Source organism: Hemiscyllium ocellatum, chromosome 9, assembly GCF_020745735.1.
Source record: "Hemiscyllium ocellatum isolate sHemOce1 chromosome 9, sHemOce1.pat.X.cur, whole genome shotgun sequence".
Classification (NCBI taxonomy): Eukaryota; Metazoa; Chordata; class Chondrichthyes; order Orectolobiformes; family Hemiscylliidae; genus Hemiscyllium; species Hemiscyllium ocellatum.
The window spans coordinates 113,809,954-113,831,294 of record NC_083409.1 but is presented as its reverse complement, the minus strand read 5'-3'; the positions used below and the strand labels follow the sequence as shown (position 1 = coordinate 113,831,294).

Here is a 21,341-nt window from a genome sequence, read left to right as displayed (position 1 = left end):
ATGATGGAAGACTTACTAAAGGCGAGCCACGTCTGCCTGAGCTGCAGATACACCCTGAAGTCCATCTGAAAACCAATGTCGGAGATTGAGATGTCACTGCCCGGTTTACCCTTCAGACTGCTGTACTCCCAGTAACAGTGCCAGATCCCTACGTCAGGGGGAAAGAGAGGATTAAAACCAATTCATTTATTCAAATCCACAAAACTAAGTGATCTTCTCCTCATCTGCTGACTGTATGGTGATTGGTCAACCACTTATTTTGTGAAGAAGACACTGCTCAGTGACATTCAATGGAAGTACAGAGAGGGTTTGTCCAGAGGGCCCAGTGGTGAAGGTGGGCTGTGTAGAGGCCTGACCAGTCCTGAACCTCTTTAGCAATGACCACTTGATCCAAGCTTTAAATTAAAGACAGGGAAAATCACTGAGGGACTCTGAGAGCTCACTATGTATTATAATGGGCAGTCGGTTGCATTCACCCTGCATTGTGCTCACTGAATAATAGTGGTGCCTGGTCTGACAATGCCTTGATTGTAAAACTCACATACTTGCTTTTCAAATCCTTTTATGGTCTCACCATCACTGTTCCCTCCCCCAGTCTTTCTATGTTCCTCTTGTTTTAGCCTTCTGAGCGTCCCGGATTTGAATTGTACCTCCACTGGCCAAGCCTCCAGCTGCCTGTGGGCCCTGAACTCTGGAACCCCTACCCGAGACCTCTCTGCCCCTCTCCATCCTCCCTCCCAAAAACCTCTAATCAACTTTTAATCAGTTGCTCTAATGTCTTCTTCACCTCTTTCAGGTAAATTTTGTTCTCATCAACACTGTGATAGAGCACGCTGAGATCCTTTAAATGCCTTTCAGACTGCTGCAGATAAAACATCATTGAGATGCTTCAAGATACAACATAAATGCAAGTTGTTTTGATGTAAGACTATTGTATTCTTAATTGTTGACCAATATTTAATGAACCCAAAATGATAAGATGAGTCAGGCCAATTGCAGCAATTGGACCCTCGTTTGGGCGGCATGGTGGCACAGTGGTTAGCACTGCTGCCTCACAGTGCCAGAGACCCGGGTTCAATTCCTGACTCAGGCGACTGACTGTGTGGAGTCTGCACATTCTCCCCGTGTCTGCGTGGTTTTCCTCCGGGTGCTCTGGTTTCCTCCCACAGTCCAAAGATGTGCAGGTTAGGTGAATTGGCCATGCTAAATTGCCTGTAGTGTTAGGTAAAAGGGGTATATGTAGGGGTATGGGTGGGTTTCGCTTCGGCAGGTCGGTGTGGACTTGTTGGGCCGAAGGGCCTGTTTCCACACTGTAAGTAATCTAATCATGTACACACTGAAGTAGTGTCTGTGTTGATACATCACCTTCTCAAATGGCAACTGGAGACAGGCAACAAATCCATCAATTTATCCATTTCTTTCTGAAAATATTTATTGAATTTGTTTCCAGCGACATTAGGCAGATCACAAGTCCCAGTGTATGATCTCACGGGAACAGGAGGGGGCTATTGAGCACCTCACAACTGTATCCCCCACTCAGTGAGATTGAACTCTCTTGAACTCACCTGGCTCTTCATTATATTGCCTGACAAAAACCTAACTCCAAATGACCCCCAATTCCACCCAGTGCCATAGCAGATTCTTAGGGTGAGGGTATTCCACTTTTTAAAAAATTCATTCATGGTATGTGAACATTGCCAGCTGGTCTAGTATTTATCGCCCGTCTCTAGTTGCCCTTGAGAAGGTGGGGTGAGCTGCAGGCCACCTGCTGTGGGTTGGCCCACAACACCCTTGGGGAGGGAATTCCAGGATTTTGACCCAGTGACAGTAAAGAAACTGCGATGTATTTCCAAGTCAGGATGGTGAGTGGCTTGGAGGAGAACTTTCATTTATCTGCTGCCCTTGTCCTTCTAGATGGAAGTGGTTGTGGGTTTGGAAGATGCTATCTGAGGATGTTTGATGAATTTCTGCAGTGCATCTTGTAGATAGTACACACTGCTGCTACTGAGCCTCAGTGGTGGAGGGAGTGGATGTTTGTAGATGTGGTGCCAATCAAGCGGCTGCTTTGTCCTGGATGGTATCAAGCTGCTTGAGTGTTATTGGAGCTGCCCCCATCCGGTTATCCCATTGCCTTTTTCATGCTTTCTGGTCTGGGGATATTATTGATGGTGGCATGGCAGGTCATCGGGTCACAGAAATGTACAACATGGAAACAGACCCATCAGCCCAACTCGTCCATGCTGAACAGATATCTTACCCTAATCTAGTCCCATTTGCCAGCATTTAGCCCGTACCCCTCTAAACCCTTCCTATTCATATACCCATCCAAATGCCTTTTAAATGCTGCAATTGTACCAGCCTCCACCACTTCCTCTGGCAGCTCATTCCATACATGCACCACCCTCTGCATGGAAAAGTTACCCCTGAGGTCCCTTTTAAGTCTTTCCCCTCTCACCTTAAACCTATGCCCTCTAGTTCTGGACTCCCCTACCCCAGGAAAAGACCCTGTCTATTTACCCTATCCACACCCCTCATAATTTCATAAACCTCTATAAGGTCACCCCTCAGCCTCCGAAGCTCCAGAGAAAACAGTACCTGAGGGCAACGGTTTCACACTGAGGGTGGTGCACGTATAGAACGAGCTGTTAGAGGAAGTGGTAGAGGCCGGTACAATTACAACATTTAAAAGGCATTTTGACAGGTACTTGAACAGGAAGGGTTTAGAGGGATATGAGCCAAATGCTGTAAATGGGACTAGATCAGTTTGGTAAACCTGGCCGTTATGGGACGAAGAGCCTGTTTCTGAGCTGTATGATGCTATGATTCTATGGCGTCTCTCTGCAAACCAACCAATTACCTCATTGAGCCAACAAAATGAAAATACTCAGGTAGATTTCGGTTAATGACAAGTTCCTAGTTATTGGAAAGTTAGGATGCGAATGTATTGAACTCCAATAAAATTTAACTCAGAAGATTTGATCTGGTGCTGAGAGACAAATTAATGAAGTTGTTAATTCATTCGATTTTCGGCACTTCCTGTGCAATTACACTTGTATAAAGTCGACCATGTCTCGGTGCTTCACAGGAGCAAAGAGTATCTGATGGTAAGTCCCATGAGGAGACGTTAAGGACAGGTGACCAGGAGGTTGGTCAGAAGTGGGTTTTAGGATGCCCCCATTCAGAGGAGTGTGAGTTGGTGGGGGCAGAGAGCTTTAGGGGAGGGAGGTTCAGAGCTAAGGCAGCTGGGGGCTGCTTCGTCGCTAGTGGAGTCATGACAATCAGACAAACACGAGAGAACAGAACTGCAGAGTTTCCAGAGGATACTGACAGGATTCAGGAAGCTGAGGTTTAATTAGGAGGTTGAGAGTTTTGAAGTTGAGATTTCGGTGCTTTGGGAGCTAATGTAGGTCAGGGAGCACAGGGGGTGATGGGTGAACAGGACTCAGTGTGAGCATGTTTAACAGCACCAGGAAGTACATTGGAAGTGCAATATCTTTCTGAGTCAGTGTGAAAATGCAAAGCTCAGTGTGTGTTTATGACTCATGGAATCTATGCTAACATGAACACTGTTCTCCAAGTGATTTTTATCATGACTTAAGCAACTGTTGACCAGCTGAACACCAAGGGACACAAAATACGAGAAGTGATTTTACCTGATAGAATCTTCCAATTCAGAAGGGGGGCATTCGGCCCACTATGTCACCTTGATAATACTTTGTGGAGGCAAATTTCTCCTCATTTCCCTCGCCTCAGTTATTTGAAATCAGTGACCCCTGCTCACTGAGTCACTTTCCTCAGGAAACAGTCTCTCCCACTCACTCAAATGAAAGCTCTCAGAACTGCAAACATCTCGATTAAACAAGACAGACCGGGGTCATACCCCTTACAGCAGAGGAGACTGAGCGGGGACATGACTGAGTTGGAGAAAATGATGAGGGAGTTAGGCAGGGCCAAGAGGAAGAAACCTTTGCCCATTGGTGGAGGAATCAATGACCAGGTGCAGAGGTTGAAGGTGAAGGGGCAGCAGAGTCCAAGGAGATGGTACTGCAACCACCAGCTACACAACAGGCTTCACACTGAGCAGCAAATTCCTTCCTTTCAAAGCACACATCCTGCCTTACAACTCACTAGGTTTCAAAACAGTTCTTTCTCATTTCAGTCTATGGTTTTAAACAAGACAAGAAGAAAACAAAAGATGCAGTCTTCACAAATTTGGTTCCTATACTGCAACTGTCCTTCAATTGATTGTGAAGCATTGTGAGAGATCTCAAGCCAGTGAAAGGTACAGGATAAAAGTCTATTTCTCATCACCCCATGGACGTGCCGACTGACATTGGTACAGTGAAAGGTACAGGATAAAAGTTTATTTCCCATCACCCCATGGGCGTGCTGACTGACATTGACTTGTGGGCCTAATGCAGACAGAGGCTGAACAAAGTGGAGTTGACACTTGGCTCCTGTGCGAGTTCTGACATTTGAGAAGATCAAGACTGATCTGTTTGCTTTTCAAATTCTCATCAACCCCCAACAACCTTTGATCCCCAACCTGACAAGAATCTATCTGCCTCCATCTTAAGAATATTTAATCACTCACTTCCTGATGCAGAGAGGTCCAAAGGTGCACAATCTTCCAAGGGACAAGAATTGCATTTATCTGTCCTAAAAGGGCATTGCCCCCTGGTTCTGGACTCATCCACAAGAGGAAACAGCCTTCCCACATCCACCTGGTCCAGACCATTCAGGATCGGATACACTTCAGTCACTCTCCTAAACTCCAGTGGGAGCCAGCCCAGTCTGTCCAATCATTCCCCATAACCCAACCCACCCATCCCCAGGATCAACTCTGTGAACCTCCATGGGTCAACTTTTCAATTCTCTTACGAGAACAAAAGAGCAGGAAAAGCACAGAGGACCAGGCAGCCTCTTAGAGTGAGGTATGGAGTGAATGTTCCAGATTAAATACTTTCCATCAGAACCTGAAGGGAAATCACAGCGTTAGAGGTTTTAAGGCAGTGGAAAGGATTTGGGGGGGGCAGCATTAACAAATGGTTATCAAAGTGATCATGGGTTTGGAAGGTGCTGTCTGAGGATCTTTGGTGAATTTCAGCTCTGCATCTTGTAGATAGTACACACTGTTACTGAGCATCGGTGGTGGTGGGAGTGGATGTTTGTGGATGTGGTGCCAATCAAGCAGGGGCTACGTTGTCCTGGATGGTGTCAAGCCTCTTGAGTGTTTTGGAGTTGCCCCCATCCAGGCAAGTGGGGAGTAGTCCATCCCACTCCTGGCTTTTGCCTTGTAGATGGTGGACAGGCTTTGGGGAGTCAGGAGGTGAGTTACTCGCTGCAGGATTCCCAGCCTCTCACCTGCATGTAGTGATCTAATACATGAGTCTGAAAGGTGGACACGGTGCACTGTCATTGGCCAATAAACACACAGATATACCCACTGAAACAATGCTGTCACAAAGAGAGAATGCGACGTACCATAACCAATTACCGCGATCACAGCGAAGATGACAAACCAGAATAAGACCCCAGCTGTGAAACGGAGCAAGAGGATGAAGATGAGGCTGACGACCATAGCAATGACCAGCCCACTGGAAACAAAAACACATTCAAAATGAGAGCAAGGAATCCCTCAGTAAAATCCAAACTATTTTCATTGAGCAGAGGAGATTCAAACTTATGTTTATCTAGCATCACCTGACATCACAAAATGCATTACAGCCAATGTACTACTATGGCAATATCAAAGGCCAAGTTAATCTGTGCACAGCAAACTCCCAGTCAGATAGTGATCAGATAATGTATCATTCGTGATGCTGATTGGGGATAAGGATGAATCAAGACAATGGGGAGAAAGAAAGAAATTGCATTTCTGTCATAGCTTTTACAGTCTCAGGACATCCAGGAATACTTTCCAACCAATGTGGTACTTCATATCGGGACTTTCATACAGCAAGCCCCCACAAACAGCAATGTGATCAAGGCCTGCTGGTGATACTGAACAGCAGTGAAATATAGACCAGTGATGTCCCGTGCTTTCTTTGAGTTATCAATAATTCTAGTCCATGTACCTCAGGAAAGAGAGAGAGATATAGTCAGCATGGTTTTGTGAAGGGCAAGTCGTGCCTCACAAACCTAATTGAATTCTTTGAGAAGGTGCCTAAGGAGGTGGACGAGGGTAAAGCGGTAGATGTGGTGTATATGAATTTTAGTAAGGCGTTTGATAAGGTTCCCCTTGGTAGGCTACTGCAAAGAATACTGAGGTATGGCATTGAGGGTGAGTTGGAGGTTTGGATTAGGAATTGGCCAGCTGGAAGAAGACAGAGGGTAGTAGTTGATGGTAAAGGTTCATCTTGGAGTGCAGTTACTAGCGGTGTTCTGCAAGGATCTGTTATGGGACCATTGCTGTTTGTCATTTTTATAAATGACCTGGAGGAGGGGCTAGAAGGTTGGGTGAGCAAGTTTGTGGATGATACGAAAGTCGGTGGAGTTGTTGACAGTAAGGAAGGATGTGGCAGGTTACAGCGGGATATAGATAAGCTGCAGAGCTGGGCAGAAAGGTGGCAAATGGAGTTCAACGTAAGTAAGTGTGAAGTGATTCATTTTGGTAAGAGTAACAAGAAGATGGGGTACTGGGCTAATGGTCGGATACTTGGTAGTGTGGAGGAGCAGAGGGATCTTGGTGTCCATGTACACAGATCTCTGAAAGTTGCCACCCAGGTAAATAGAGCTGTGAATAAGGCATATGGCGTACTGGCTTTTATTGGTAGAGGAATTGAGTTCCAGAGTCGTGAGGTCATGTTGCAGTTGTATAAGACTCTGGTGCGGCTGCATCTGGAGTATTGCGTGCAGTTTTGGTCGCCATACTATAGGAAGGATGTGGAGGCACTGGAACGGGTGCAGAGGACGTTTACCAGGATGTTGCCTGGTATGGTAGGAAGATCGTATGAGGAAAGGCTGAGGCACTTGGGGCTGTTTTCATTGGAGAAAAGAAGGTTTAGGGGTGACTTGATAGAGGGGTACAAGATGATTAGGGGTTTAGATAGGGTTGACAATGGGAACCTTTTTCCATGTATGGAGTCAGCTATTACGAGGGGGATTAGCTTTAAATTAAGGGGTGGTAGGTATAGGACAGATGTTAGGGGTAGATTCTTTACTCAGCGAGTCGTGAGTTCATGGAATGCCCTGCCAGTAACAGTGGTGGACTCTCCCTCTTTATGGTCATTTAAACGGGCATTGGATAGGCATATGGAGGATAGTGGGTTAGTGTAGGTTAGGTGGGCTTGGGTTGGCGCAACATCGAGGGCTGAAGGGCCTGTACTGCGCTGTATTTTTCTATGTTCTATGTTCTATATTTGGGGGGTGGGGGAGTCCACAGAATGTTCACAAGGCTGATACCAAGTATAGAAGGACTGTTTTATGAGGAGAAGTTGAGTAGGTTGGGACAGTACCTGCTGAGGATGAGGAGAATAAGTGGAAACCTTATTGAAACATGCAAGTTACTTAGGGGGGACCTGATGGGGTAAATACAAAAAAGGTTGTTGCCTCTTGTGGGAGGGTCGGGGACCAGAGGGCATTATCGCAGAGTAAGGGTCACCCATTTAGGACAGAGATGAGGAGGAATGTTTCTCTCTGAGGTAATGAATCTTGTCAGGGCTGGGTCATTATGTATATTCAAGACTGCAATAGAGAGATTTTTAATAAGTAAGGGAATGAAGGATCATGAGAAGAAGGCAGGAATGTGGAGATGAAGTTGATTAGATCAGCCATGATCTCACTGAATAGCGGAGCAGATTCAAAGAGCTGGATGGCCTCGTTCTGCTCCAGTATCTCGTGGCCTTACGGGTGTGTGACTTTATGGGTGTGTGACTTTAGAATGTTAAGAAGAAGGATATTACCTTCATCAAAAGTATAAATGGGGCCTTGGGTTAATATTTCAGCTGAAAGACAATGTGGTCTGCTCCAAGCTGGAATGATGTGTCCTGTCATTTTTAATACTCCCAATTCCCACACTGTCGGTCGATCGTAGCAAAAGACATTAATTCAGATGTCCAATACTCCAGTGGCAAAGCCAAACAAGGACTGAATAATCTCTGACAGCTCTTAAAGTGTGTCAATCTCATAAATACAATGCTGTAAACCTCCCCGGTGTTTAATTGCAGGCAGCTCCCAGTCAGGTCACTCAAGTGTAAACACAGAATGGGCAGACAAATTGATGGCACTGATGAGTTGTATGTTATTCCCAGAGAGTGACATTAGGACAGGATAGAAGGTTGGTGTGAAATTGTCTTGAAAACTGAGGGACTGTAAATCAACTTAGATGAGACAGAACTGATTGTGTTATCAATTCCGAGCGATGTTATAACTATAGGGTGGCTCTTTAATCAGCACTTACATTAAGATCCAGTACCAAGAGTTGGTGTAATCTTCAAATATCTTCATCCAAATCTCCCTGGCATCAAGGACATGACTTATTCCTCTGTAATAAATTTGAAACATGTTACATCTTGCACTCAGTCATTTGCAGTTGACCAGTCTGGGTCCTAGTTTAACAAGGCAATCATTGCAGCTTGATGGCAGAACTACAGGTTAATCTCTGTGTTAAAAGCAGGGCATTAAGTAAAGGTTGGAGCAGTTACACTACATTACATCACATTCCAGTAAATGACAGTGCTAGCCTTCAGAAGCAGCTCACTTCACAATTCTATGAGGAGTAGATCCAATGGGATTGTCTTAATGCAGTGTATGTCATTGAGCTGCAGTTTGCAATGGGATTATTTATGGTGGATGTGAAGTGGAGATGCTGGTATACTAGGTCAGAAATCACACAACACCAGGTTACAGTCTAAACAGTTTTATTTGAAATCACAAGCTTTCAGAATGTAGCCCCTTCAGGGTGAAGGAGCTGACAAAGGAGCAGCACTCCGAAAGCTGTGATTTCAAATAAACCTGCTGGACTAGAACCTGGTGTCATGTGACATCTAACTTTATTAATGGTGCTCACTCCAACAAGTTAATAAAAAACTTGCATTTATATAGCAGATTTTCACAACCTCAGCACTCCCCCAAGCACTTTATGACGTTGAAGTTTTATTGAGGGGTCATCCCTGTCCCAAAGTAGGAAATGTGGTGACCGATGTCTGCACAGCAAGATCCCACAAAAGGCAGTGAGCAAACGAGCACATGAACTGTTTTATTTAGTGATGCCGGTTGAGGGGGAGATATCAGAATGACTGGGAGAGCTGCCCCTGCTCTCCTTCAGGGTATTGTGAAGGGATATTTTATTTTTCAGAACATGAGCAGCCAGGGCCTTGGTTTAACGGAGGGATGGCAAATAACAATTAGCTGTCAGCAGCCAAGAAGAAACCACAAGAGTTAACCTAGTTAGCGGACAGAGTGGATGTTGGGAAGATGTTTCCATTGGTTGGAGTGACTAGGACCCCAGGGCCCAGCCTTAGAATAAAGGGAAGACCTTTTAGAATGGAGATAAGGAAAAACTTCTTCAGCCAGAGAGTGGGGAATCGATGGAATTCACCATCACAGAAGGCTGTGGAGGCCAGGTCATTGAGATAGGTTTTTATGCACCAAGGGGATCAAGGGTTAGGGGAAGAAAGCAGGATAATAGGGTTGAGAAACTTATCAGCCATGACTGAACGGCAGAGCAAACTAATTTCTGCTCCTGTGCCTTATGGTCTTAAGCAAGTGGTCAGTTCAGATTTCTGAGGGGATCTGGGGGAAATTGTTTTTATCCAAAGGATGGTGGGTATCTAGAACTCACTGCACAATAGGATGTTGGAGAAAGAAACCCTCAAGACATTGAAGATGTTTTGAGATGGATGTTTAATGACCTGCATATACTTGATGGACCAAAAGGCCTGTTTCAATGTTGCAAAAGCTCTATGAGTCTATCCTTTGGAAAATGGTGACTGAAGCAGGATGTTTGAGTAGTGCTGCCTGTGAATGAATTAAAACCCTCCAGAGAGAAAAGAAGGTTGACAAACTAAAATCCAGCTGAGAAATTTCTATTTGTTGTTAGTCAGGGTGGAGTGTTGAAAGATAGTGTGTTTGCAGATGATTCATCATGTGAATAAGTTGTTGGTTTATAAATCAGAGGAAACTTTCGCATGTTGGTCTCTGTAGTGATTATAACATGGTCAGCTGGGTGAAGTGCACAGAATCTGAATTCCCTGACTGGGGCTGTTACTCTGGTCCAATCAGGGAGCCCTTGCTGACAGAAACAGGAGTGTCAGAGATTCTGTTCACTCCGAGAGCTCTCTCAGAGGGAGCTGGATCAGTGTTAAGGACTCTCCACGTGTAAACAAATGGTGACTTGGTGACGGGATACCATCCTGTGTGAAGTTATTTTAGTTTGGATTTATTTGAAATGCAGTTATGGTCTCCTTACTTAAGAACAGAGATCCTGGCACTGGAGGAGGTGCAGAGGAGGTACACTGGATTGATTCCAGAGTTGAGGGGGTTGGCTTCTGAGGAGAGACTGAGTAGACTGGGATTATATTCATTGGAATTCAGAAGATTGGAGGGAATCTTTTTGAAACATATCAGATTATGAAGGGAATAGATAGGATAGAAGTAGATAGGATGTTTCCACTGGTGGGTGAGACTAGGACAAGAGGGCATAGCCTCAAGATTAGAGGGAGCAGGTTTTGGACTAAATTGAGAAGGAACTTCTTCACCCAGAGGGTTGTGAATCTCTGGAATTCTGTGCCCAGTGAAGTAATTGATATTACTTCAGTAACTGTTTTTAAAGCTAAGATAGATAATTTTTCAAACAGTAAAGGAATTAAGGGTTATGGTGAGAGGGCGAGTAAGTGGAGCTGAGGCCATGAAAAGATCGCTATGATCTTATTGAATAGCAGTGCGGGCTCGAAGGGCCAGATGGCCTACTCCTGCTCCTAGTTCTGCTGTTCTTATGAAGTGCTTTAAAAACTTGGGTTGGCAGCAAAAGTGGGATAGATTAAAATTCAATGTGTATGAAATCTTGGACTTTGTTATTGCAGAAGGTATAACAGCCTATAAATAACTGAGTGGTTCTGATGGTCACTGGACCTGAAACATTAACTCTGTTTCTCTGCACATATGCTGTCAGACTTGCTGGGTTTCTCCAGCAATTTCTGTTTTTATGCATACTCTTGTTTCTTATTTGAAAAATTTAAAAGACTGTATCATTTTAATTTGCTGTCTTTCTGGTTATGGACTGAAATGGGAAAGGAATTGTTTTAAAAGCAAGGAGTGTGGAAAGGTGCCCATTTCAAAAGCAAACTAATTGGCACTTATTATAAGTGCTGTTTACACAGCTATTTGTTCAAGCAGTAAAAGGTCGGGGGGGGTGGTGGTGGAGGTTAGTTGCAGATCACACGGAGCCAAGGAGCGTGCACAAAGGGAGATTTGGCTGGGAACAAGTAGCTGATTGGTCTATGGAGCAGGGAGTTATCGATGTCAAAGGCTTTCTCCCTGCCAACAGCTATGTGATTGGCTCCCAGGAAGCTGAGTAGCTTCTGCACGTGAATATTTGGGCCCTAAAAGCCATTGGAACAGAAAGGTAAGGAGTTGTCTTTTATTCTGCAGGAAAGCTGATTTAATTCCCCTTCTCAGCTGCTGTAAACTGCGGCTTGGAACCAATCAGTCAGAGACTTTTTCAGTTGTGACCCAGCTGCTCTGTACCTCCTGCATAAATGAGATTACCTGGAGAAGGAAGATCAAAGAGCAGCAGGTTCACAACTGAGAACGTCTCTGACTAATTGGAGAAGGAAAATCAATGAGGCAAAAGGATCATTTCCCAGTCTTTCCCCCTGCCTGTAACACCAGAGTGTTTTTGTGGTTGCATGTATGTGTGTGTGCGCAGAGGACAAGTACTAGAAGGGGACTTGAGTTGTAACTCAGGATTCTGGGTAATCCAAGATGGAGGACAAGAAAAATTTCTGGCCGTAACAGCTGCTCCTTTGTTGGGGTATTTTAGGCGTTGGAGGTGATGTCCTCGAATTCCAGGAGCAGCAATTCCTGTTCTATATGCTGCTGCATTGTTTTGGAACTTTTGGGAAAAAAAAGTCAAAACAACAGCAGTTTTAAAAGGGAAAAGAACAGACAAAGGAAGCACATGGTGAGAAGAGTGCAGGAGAGAGAGAGAGAACCTGCACAGTTGCTGCCTTTGTGGTTAAATTTGTGTATCGCTAGACATTGGAGTGCATCTGGAAAAATTAACAAAGTGAAATTCACAACTAATCTTGGAGGAACTGTTGGGTGAAGTTCACAGCACAGAAGGTTTATGAGGATGTTGCCTGGTATGGAAGGTGCTAGCTATGAAGAGAGGTTGAGTAGGTTAGGTTTATTTTCATTAGAAAAAATGAGATTGAGGGGGGACCTGATTGAGGTTTACAAAATCATGAAGGGTATAGACAGGGTGGAGAGAGACAAGCTTTTTCCCAGGGTGAAGGATTCAATAACGAGAGGTCACGCTTTCAAGGTGAGAGGTGGAAAGTTTAAGGGGGATCACGTGGTAAGTACTTCACACAGAGGGTGGTGGGTGTCTGGAATGCATTACCAGCAGAGGTGGTAGAGGCAGGCACGGTAGATTCACTTAAGATGCATCTGGACAGATACATGAGTAGGTGGGGAGCAGAGGGATACAGATGCTTAGGAATTGACTGACAGATTTAGACAGTAGATTTGGATCGGCTCAGGTTTGGAGGGCTGAAGGGCCTGTTCCTGGGCTGTAGGTTTTTTTTGTTCTTCTTCTTTCTTTGTAGAATCAGTTAAGTTAATCGTTGTTTTAAATGTGGCCTACAGAGAATTTGCAGCAGTGAGCAGAGTGGATTCTTTCTTAATTATATGTTTTTGGAGATATGTCTCTTGATTAAACTTAAAATATAAGCCATAACTATTAATTTAACCTGGGGCAGTGTTTGTAGAGGAATAAGACGGTGTTATTTTCTGGGTCTGTAGATTGTGAAGGAGCAAAAATGGCCTTCAATAGAGTGATATGTACTTCTTGTCAGACGTGGGAGTTTAAAGAGAGTTTAAGGGTTACTGCGTATTATATCTGCCATAAATGCTGTTGGCTGCGAATCTTATTAGATCGAATGGATCAGTTGGAGAGACAGTTAGAAGCAATGAGGAATTTGCAACAGCAACAGTATGTGATGGATGGCAGTTATAGGAAGGGGGGAAAGTCTCAGATATAGTCACATAGATGGGTTAACTCCAGGAAGGGTGAGAGAGGTCGGCACCTAGGGCAGGACTCTTTTGTGAATATACCCATTTCAAACAGGTATGCTGTTTTGGAAAATGTAGGGGATGATGGTTCTCAGGGGAACGTAGCACAAACAGCCAAGTTTCTGGTATTGAGACTGGCTGTAATGCAATGAGGGGTACATTGGCTTCCAAGAGATCAACTGTGTTAGGGGATTCTCTAGTCCGAGGTACAGACAGACGTTTCTGTGGCCAGCAGAGAAAAAGCAGAATGGTGTGTTGTTTCCCTGATGCCAGGATCAAGGATGTCTCAGAGAGGGTGCAGAATGTTCTCAAGGGGGAGAGGAGCCAGCAGGAGGTCATTGTCCACATTGGAACCAACGACATAGGAAGGGAAAAGGTTGAGATTCTGAAGGGAGATTACAGAGACTTAGGTAGAAATTTAAAATGAGGTCCTCGAGAATAATAATATCTGGATTACTCCCAGTCCTATGAGCTAGTGAGGGCAGGAATAGGAGGATAGAGCAGATGAATACATGGCTGAGGAGCTGGTGTATGGGAGAAGGATTCACATTTTTGGACCATTGGAATGTCGATTAGAGTAGAAGTGACCTGTCCAAGAAGGAGGGACTAATATAATAGCAGGGAAATTTGCTAGAACTGCTTGGGAGGATTTAAACTAGTAAGTTGGGGGGGATGGGACTTAGGGAGATAGTGAGGAAAGAGATCAATTGAGACTGGTACTGTTGAGAACAGAAGTGAGTCAAACAGTCAGAGCAGGCAGGGACAAGGTAGGACGAATAAATTAAACTGCATTTATTTCAATGCAAGGGGCCTGACAGGGAAGGCAGATGAACTCAGGGCATGGTTAGGAACATGAGATTGGGATATCATAGCGGTTACAGAAACATGGCTCAGGGATGGGCAGGATTGGCAGCTTAATGTTGCGGGATACAAATGCTACAGAAAGGACAGAAAGGGAGGCGGGGGGGGTGGCATTTTTGATCAGGGATAGCATTACAGCTGTGCTGAGGGAGGCTATTCCCGGAAATACATCCAGGAAAGTTATTTGGGTGGAACTGAGAAATAAGAAAGGGATGATCACCTTCTTGGGATTGTATTATAGACCCCCTAACAGTCAGAGGGAAGTTGAGAAACAAATTTGTAAGGAGATCTCAGTTATCTGTAAGAATAATAGAGTGGTTATGGTAGGGGATTTTAACTTTCCAAACATCAACTGGGACTCCCATAGTGTTAAGGGTCTAGATGGGGAGGAACTTGTTAAGTGTGTACAAGAAAATTTTCTGATTCAGTATGTGGATGTACCTACTAGAGAAGGTGCAAAACTTGACCTACTCCTGGGAAATAAGGCAGGACAGGTGACTGAGGTGTCAGTGGGGGAGCCCTTTGGGGCCAGCGACCATAATTCTATTAGATTTAAAATAACGATGGAAAAGGATACACCAGATCTAAAGTTGAAGTTCTAAATTGGCGAAAGGCCAATTTTGACGGTATTAGGCAAGAACTTTCGAAAGCTGATTGGGGGCAGATGTTCACGGGTAAAGGGACGGCTGGAAAATGTGAGGCCTTCAGAAATGAGATAACAAGAATCCAGAGAAAGTATATTCCTGTTAGGGTGAAAGGAAAGGCTGGTAGGTATAGGGAATGCTGGATGACTAAAGAAATTGAGGGTTTAGTTAAGAAAAAGAAGGAAACATATATAAGGTATAGACAGGATAGATAGAGTGAATCCTTAGAAGAGTATAAAGGAAGTAGGAGTATACTTAAGAGGGAAATCAGGAGGGCAAAAAGGGGACATGAGATAGCTTTGGCAAATAGAATTAACGAGGATCCAAAGAGTTTTTACAAATATATGAAGGACAAAAGGGTAACTAGGGAGAGAATAGGGCCCCTCAAAGATCAGCAAGGCGGCCTGTGTGTGGAGCCGCAGAAAATGGGGGAGATATTAAATGAGTATTTTACATCAGTATTTACTGTAGAAAAGGATATGGAAGCTATAGACTGTAGGGAAATAGATGGTGACATCTTAAAAAATGTCCAGATTACAGAGGAGGAAGTGCTGGATGTTTTGAAATGGGTAAAGGTGGATAAATCCCCAGGACCTGATCAGGTGTATCTGAGAACTCTGTGGGAAGCTAGAGAAGTGATTGCTGGGCCTCTTACTGAGATATTTGTATCATTGATAGTCACAGGTGAGGTGCTGGAAGACTGGAGGTTGGCTAATGTGGTGCCACTGTTTAAGAAGGGTGTTAAGGACAAACCAGGGAACTATAGACCAGTGAACCTGACCTTGGTGGTGGGCAGATTGTTGGAGGGAATCCTGAAGGACAGGATGCATATGCATTTGGAAAGGCAAGGACTGATTAGGGATAGTCAACATGGCTTTGTGCGTGGGAAATCATGTCTCACAAACTTGATTGAGTTTTTTGAGGAAGTAACGAAGAGGATTGATGAGGGCAAAGCGGTAGATGTGATCTATATGGACTTCAGTAAGGCGTTCGACAAGGTTCCCCATGGGAGACTGGTTAGCAAGGTTAGATCTCACGGAATACAGGGAGAACTAGCCACTTGGATACAGAACTGGCTCAAAGGTAGAAGACAGAGGGTCTGGTGGAGGGTTGTTTTTCAGACTGGAGGCCTGTGACCAGTGGAGTGCCACAAGGATCGGTGCTGGGTCCTCTACTTTTTGTCATTTACATAAATGATTTGGATGTGAGCATAAGAGGTACAGTTAGTAAGTTTGCAGATGACACCAAAATTGGAGGTGTAATGGACAGCGAAGAGGGTTGCTTCAGATTACAACAGGATCTGGACCAGATGGGCCAATGGGCTGAGAAGTGGCAGTTGGAGTTTAATTCAGATAAATGCGAGGTGCTGCATTTTGGAAAAGCAAATCTTTGCAGGACTTATACACTTAATGGTAAGGTCCTAGGGAGTGTTGCTGAACAAAGAGACCTTGGAGTGCAGGTTCATAGCTCCTTGAAAGTGGAGTTGCAGGTAAATAGGATAATGAAGAAAGCATTTGGTATGCTTTCCTTTATTGGTCAGAATATTGAGTACAGGAGTTGGGAGGTCATGTTGCAGCTGTACAGGACATTGCTTAGGCCACTGTTGGAATATTGCATGCAATTCTGGTCTCCTTCCTATTGGAAAGATGTTGTGAAACTTGAAAGGGTTCAGAAAAGATTTACAAAGATGCTGCCAGGGTTGGAGGATTGGAGAGGCTGAACAGGCTGGGGCTGTTTTCCCTGGAGCGTTGGAGGCTGAGGGGTTTATAGAGGTTTACAAAATTATGAGGGGCATGGATAGGATAAATTGGCAAGGTCTACTCCCTGGGGTCGGGGAGTCCAAAACTAGAGGGCATAGGTTTAGGGTGAGAGGGGAAAGATATAAAAGAGACCTAAGGGACAACTTTTTCATGCAGAGGGTGGTATGTGTATGGAATGAGCTGCCAGAGGAAGTGGTGAAGGATGGTACAATTAAGGGGCATTTGGATGGGCATATGAATAGGAAGGGTTTGAAGGGATATGGGCTGGGTGCTGGCAGGTGGGACTAGATTGGGTTGGGATATCTGGTCGGCATGGACGGGTTGGACCGAAGGGTCTGTTTTCATGCTGTACATCTCTATGACTCTATAACTCTAGTAAACGTACATGAAACAGTTCATAATTGATCAGTTGTAGTTAGAATCTACTTATTTGTAATGAATATGATTATTGTTAAGAAGCCAGGAAGGACCGTGTTTTCGGTCAATCTCAAGTAAATACAAGGAAATTGGGCAAGTTCACATATTTTTAAAAATCTTTAACTGTTGTGACAGCAATAATGGTGCTAGATTTCTCGTGAATTATCCCAGTGAGTGGTGACAAACTTCAGTAGGAAGCTCCACATCACTTTTATAAATTGATCATCAAGTTTGAGAATCTACAGGAAGATTCTCTCTCAAGACATAAACACAAATTTCCTCGGAACTGCCAATATTTAGGAGCTCTCAACCCTCAAAAATTGGCCAAGAATCTCTAAAACTCTGATGCTATCAAGAATCTAGGTGAAGCTTTGGAAAAGTCTGCATTTTTGAAATTTGTACTTTACTTTACAGGTTTTAAGGTGAGGGGAAAATGAAACTGAGTGCTAAGATTATTCCAATCAGAAACTCAACTGGACCCACCAACAAATACAGTGCCTACAAGAGCAGATCAAAGACTGGGAATACTGTGGTGAGTAACTTACCGTCTGACTCCCCAAAGCCTGTCCACCATCTACAAGCCATATATCAGGACTGGGATGAAATACTCCCCACTTGCCTGGTGCAGCCCCAACAACACTCAAGCTTGACACCATCCAGGACAAAGCAGCCCACTTGATTAGCACCACAACTCTCCGCCACTGACACTCAGTAGCAGCAGTGTGTACTATCTACAAGATGCACTGCAGAAACTCACCAAAGATCCTCAGACGACACCTTCCAAACCCACAACCACTTCCATCTAGAAGGACAAAGGCAGCAGATACATGGGAACACCACCCTCTGCAGAATCTCCTCTAAGCCACTCATCATTCAAACTTGGAATATATCACTGTTCTTCACTGTCACTGGGTCAAAATTCTGGAATTCCCTGCCTAAGGGCATTGTGGTCTACCTACAGCACATGGACTGTAACAGTTCAAGGAGGCAGCTCACCTCCCCCCCCCTCCCCCACTTCTCAAGGGCAATAAATACTGGGCCCAGTCAGTGACACCCGCATCCCATGAGTGAATGAAAAAGGCTAAGGAAACCATCTTTCACATTCTGATTGGCTGGGTGAAAATTATGCAGATGGAGGATGAACCAATGGGTGGAGAAAAGGGACCAGAACATTCCAGAAGGGGATGACATGATGACACCTCCAGTCGAGTTGGTAATTGCCCCTCAGTCAGACGAGAGAACTTGACTGCAACATATCAGTGTTACAGTGGGTGCACAGAGAGGGGAGCCGGAAGGTAAGTGGAGACCAGTTTAAATTAACGTTTTTATTTTCGCAGTCTGTGTTTTTTTTTCAACTAGGAGCAGGAACCCAGAAGTCATCAACAGAGGCTTCTGGGAAGGTAAGAGGTTTGAGTGGAGAAGGAACCCGAGACACTACACGTGTAGTGTCTCCCACCCTCCCTCCTCCTCTAACCTAAAACAAAAGGACTCAGTCGGCTGAACAGGTAAGCCACTTAGTGTTCTTGTTTTGGAGACTAAGTGTAGAGTTATGGCAGCGCAGGCAGTGGAATGTTCCTCCTGCAGGATGTTTGAGGTAGGGGTGACCACCGATGCTCCTACCAACTTCACCTGCAGGAAGTGCAGCCAGCTCCAGCTCCTCACAGACCGTGTTAGGGAACTGGAGCTGGAGTTGGATGAACTGAGGATTATTTGAGAGGCTGAGAGGGTGATAGATAGAATCTACAGGGACATAGTTATGCCAGAGAACAGAGGTAGCTGGGTAACAGTTAGAAGTGGGAAGGGGAGGATCAGGCAATGCAGGGATCCCCTGTGATCGTTCCCCTCAACAATAAATATACCGCTTTGGATACTGTTGGGGGGACGGCCTAGCAGGGGTAAGCTGCAGTGACCGGCTCTCTGGCACGAGTCCGGCTCTGAGGCCCAGAAGGGAAAGGGGGAGAGGAGGACAGCGCTAGTTATAGGAGACTCTCTAGTTAGAGGGACAGACAGGCGGTTCTGTGGACATGGGCGAGACTCGCTGATGGTGTGTTGCCTCCCGGGTGCCAGGGTCCGAGACGTCTCGGACCGTGTCTTCAGAATCCTTAAGGGGGAGGGTGTGCAGCCAGAAGTCCTGGTGCACATTGGCACCAATGACTTAGGTAGGAAGAGGGGTGGGGAGGTCATTCAGGAGCTCAGGGAGTTAGGCTAAAAGCTAGGACGGATAGACTCGTCATCTCTGGGTTGTTGCCGGTGCCACGTGACAGTGAGGCAAGGAATAGGGAGAGAGTGCAGTTGAACACGTGGCTGCAAGGATGGTGTAGGAGGGAGGGCTTCAGGTATTTGGACAATTGGACTGCATTCTGGGGAAGGTGGGACCTGTACAAGCAGGACAAGTTGCACCTGAACCAGAAGGGCACCAATATCCTGGGGGGTAGGTTTGCTAGCACTCTTCGGGGGGGTTTAAACTAATTTGGCAGAGGGATTGGATCCGGACTTGTAGTCCAGCAAGTAGATTAGCTGTTTCTCAGGATGTCCTGAGGCTGTGGAGAAGGTAGCACTGACAGGGAATACTTGCGGACACAGAGATGGGCTCAAGTGTGTATACTTCAATGCAAGGAGTATCAGAAATAAGGTGGGTGAACTTAAGGCGTGGATCGGTACCTGGGACTACGATGTTGTGGCCATCACTGAAACATGGATAGATGAGGGACAGGAATGGTTGTTGGAGGTTCCTGGTTACAGATGTTTCAGTAAGATTAGGGGGGATGGTAAGAAAGGAGGGGGGTGGTGTTGCTAATTAGAAATGGTATAACGGCTGCAGAAAGGCAGTTCGGGAGGGGGATCTGCCTTTGGAGGTAGTATGGGCTGAAGTCAGAAATAGGAAAGGAGCAGTCACCTTGTTGGGTGTTTACTATAGGCCCCCCAATAGCAGCAGAGATGTGGAGGAACAGATTGGGAAACAGATTTTGGAAAGGTGCAGAAGCCACAGGGTAGTAGTCATGGGCGATTTCAACTTCCTAAATATTGATTGGAAGCTCTTTAGATCAAGTAGATTGGATGGGAAGGTGTTTGTGCAGTGTGTCCAGGAAGCTTTTCTAACTCAGTATGTGTCCTTGATATGTATGTCCCTGTCAGGCAGGAAAGAGATGGTCATGTGAGGGAACCTTAGTTGTCGAGGGAGGTTGAATGTCTTGTAAGGAGGAAGAAGGAGGCTTACATAAGGTTGAGGAAACAAGGTTCAGACAGAGAGTTGGAGGGATACAGGATAGCCAGGAGGGAGCTGAAGAAAGGGATTAGGAGAGCTAAGAGAGTACATGAAAAATCTTTGGCGGGTAGGATCAAGGATAACCCCAAGGCCTTTTATGCGTATGTGAGAAACATGAGAATGACGAGAATGAGGGTAGGTCCGATCAAGGACAGTAGTGGGAGATCGAGTATTGAGTCGGAAGAGATAGGAGAGGTCTTGAATGAGTACTTTTCTTCAGTATTTATAAATGAGAGGGACTGTGTTGTTGAAGAGGAGAGTATGAAACAGACTGGTAAGCTAGAGGAGATACTTGTTAGGAAGGAAGATGTGTTGGCCATTTTGAAAAACTTGAGGATAGACAAGTCCCCTGGGCCTGACGGGATATATCCTAGGATTATGTGGGAAGCAAGAGAAGAAATTGCAGAACCATTAGCAATGATCTTTTCATCTTCACTGTCAACGGGGGTGGTACCAGGGGACTGGAGAGTGGCAAATGTTGTGCCCCTGTTCAAAAAAGGGAATAGGGATAACCCTGGGAATTACAGGCCAGTTAGTCTTACTTCGGTGGTAGGCAAAGTAATGGAAAGGGTACTGAGGGATAGGGTTTATCAGTATCTGGAAAGACACTGCTTGATTATGGACAGCCAGCACGGATTTGTGAGGGGTAGGTCTTGCCTTACAAGTCTTATTGAATTCTTTGAGGTGACCAAGCATGTGGATGAGGGTAGAGCAGTGGATGTAGTGTACATGAATTTTAGTAAGGCATTTGATAAGGTTCCCTATGGTAGGTCTATGCAGAAAGTCAGGAGACATGGGATAGTGGGAAGTTTAGCCAGTTGGATAGACAATTGGCTAACCAGTCGAAGTCACAGAGTGGTGGTAGATGGTAAATATTCAGCCTGGAACCCAGTTACAAGTGGAGATCCGCAGGGATCAGTTCTGGTCCTCTGCTGTTTGTAATTTTTATTAATGACTTGGAAGAGGGAGTCAAAGCATGGGTCAGTAAATTTGCAGACAATACCAAGATTGGTGGAGCTGTGGATAGTTAGGAGGGCTGTTGTCAGCTGCAAAGGGACTTAGATATGATGCAGAGCTGGGCTGAGAAGTGGCAGATGGAGTTCAACCCTGTCAAGTGTGAGGTTTTCCATTTTGGAAGGACAAATAAGAATGTGGAAT

The 21,341-nt window shown here is 45.1% G+C and overlaps 1 protein-coding gene across 5 annotated transcripts in view; it reads right to left on the bottom strand.

Moving 5' to 3' along the window:
- Positions 1–21,341, bottom strand: part of LOC132819204 (choline transporter-like protein 5) — a 291,145-nt gene that overhangs the window by 52,571 nt on the left and 217,233 nt on the right. For all 5 annotated transcript variants that reach the window (XM_060830657.1, XM_060830660.1, XM_060830658.1 and 2 more), the window contains 3 exons: positions 8,402–8,485; positions 5,485–5,597; positions 17–148 (listed from right to left, as the gene is read on the bottom strand). In XM_060830657.1, coding sequence (XP_060686640.1) covers positions 17–148; positions 5,485–5,597; positions 8,402–8,485 — 329 coding nt within the window. The remainder of the gene's footprint in view (positions 1–16; positions 149–5,484; positions 5,598–8,401; positions 8,486–21,341) is intronic.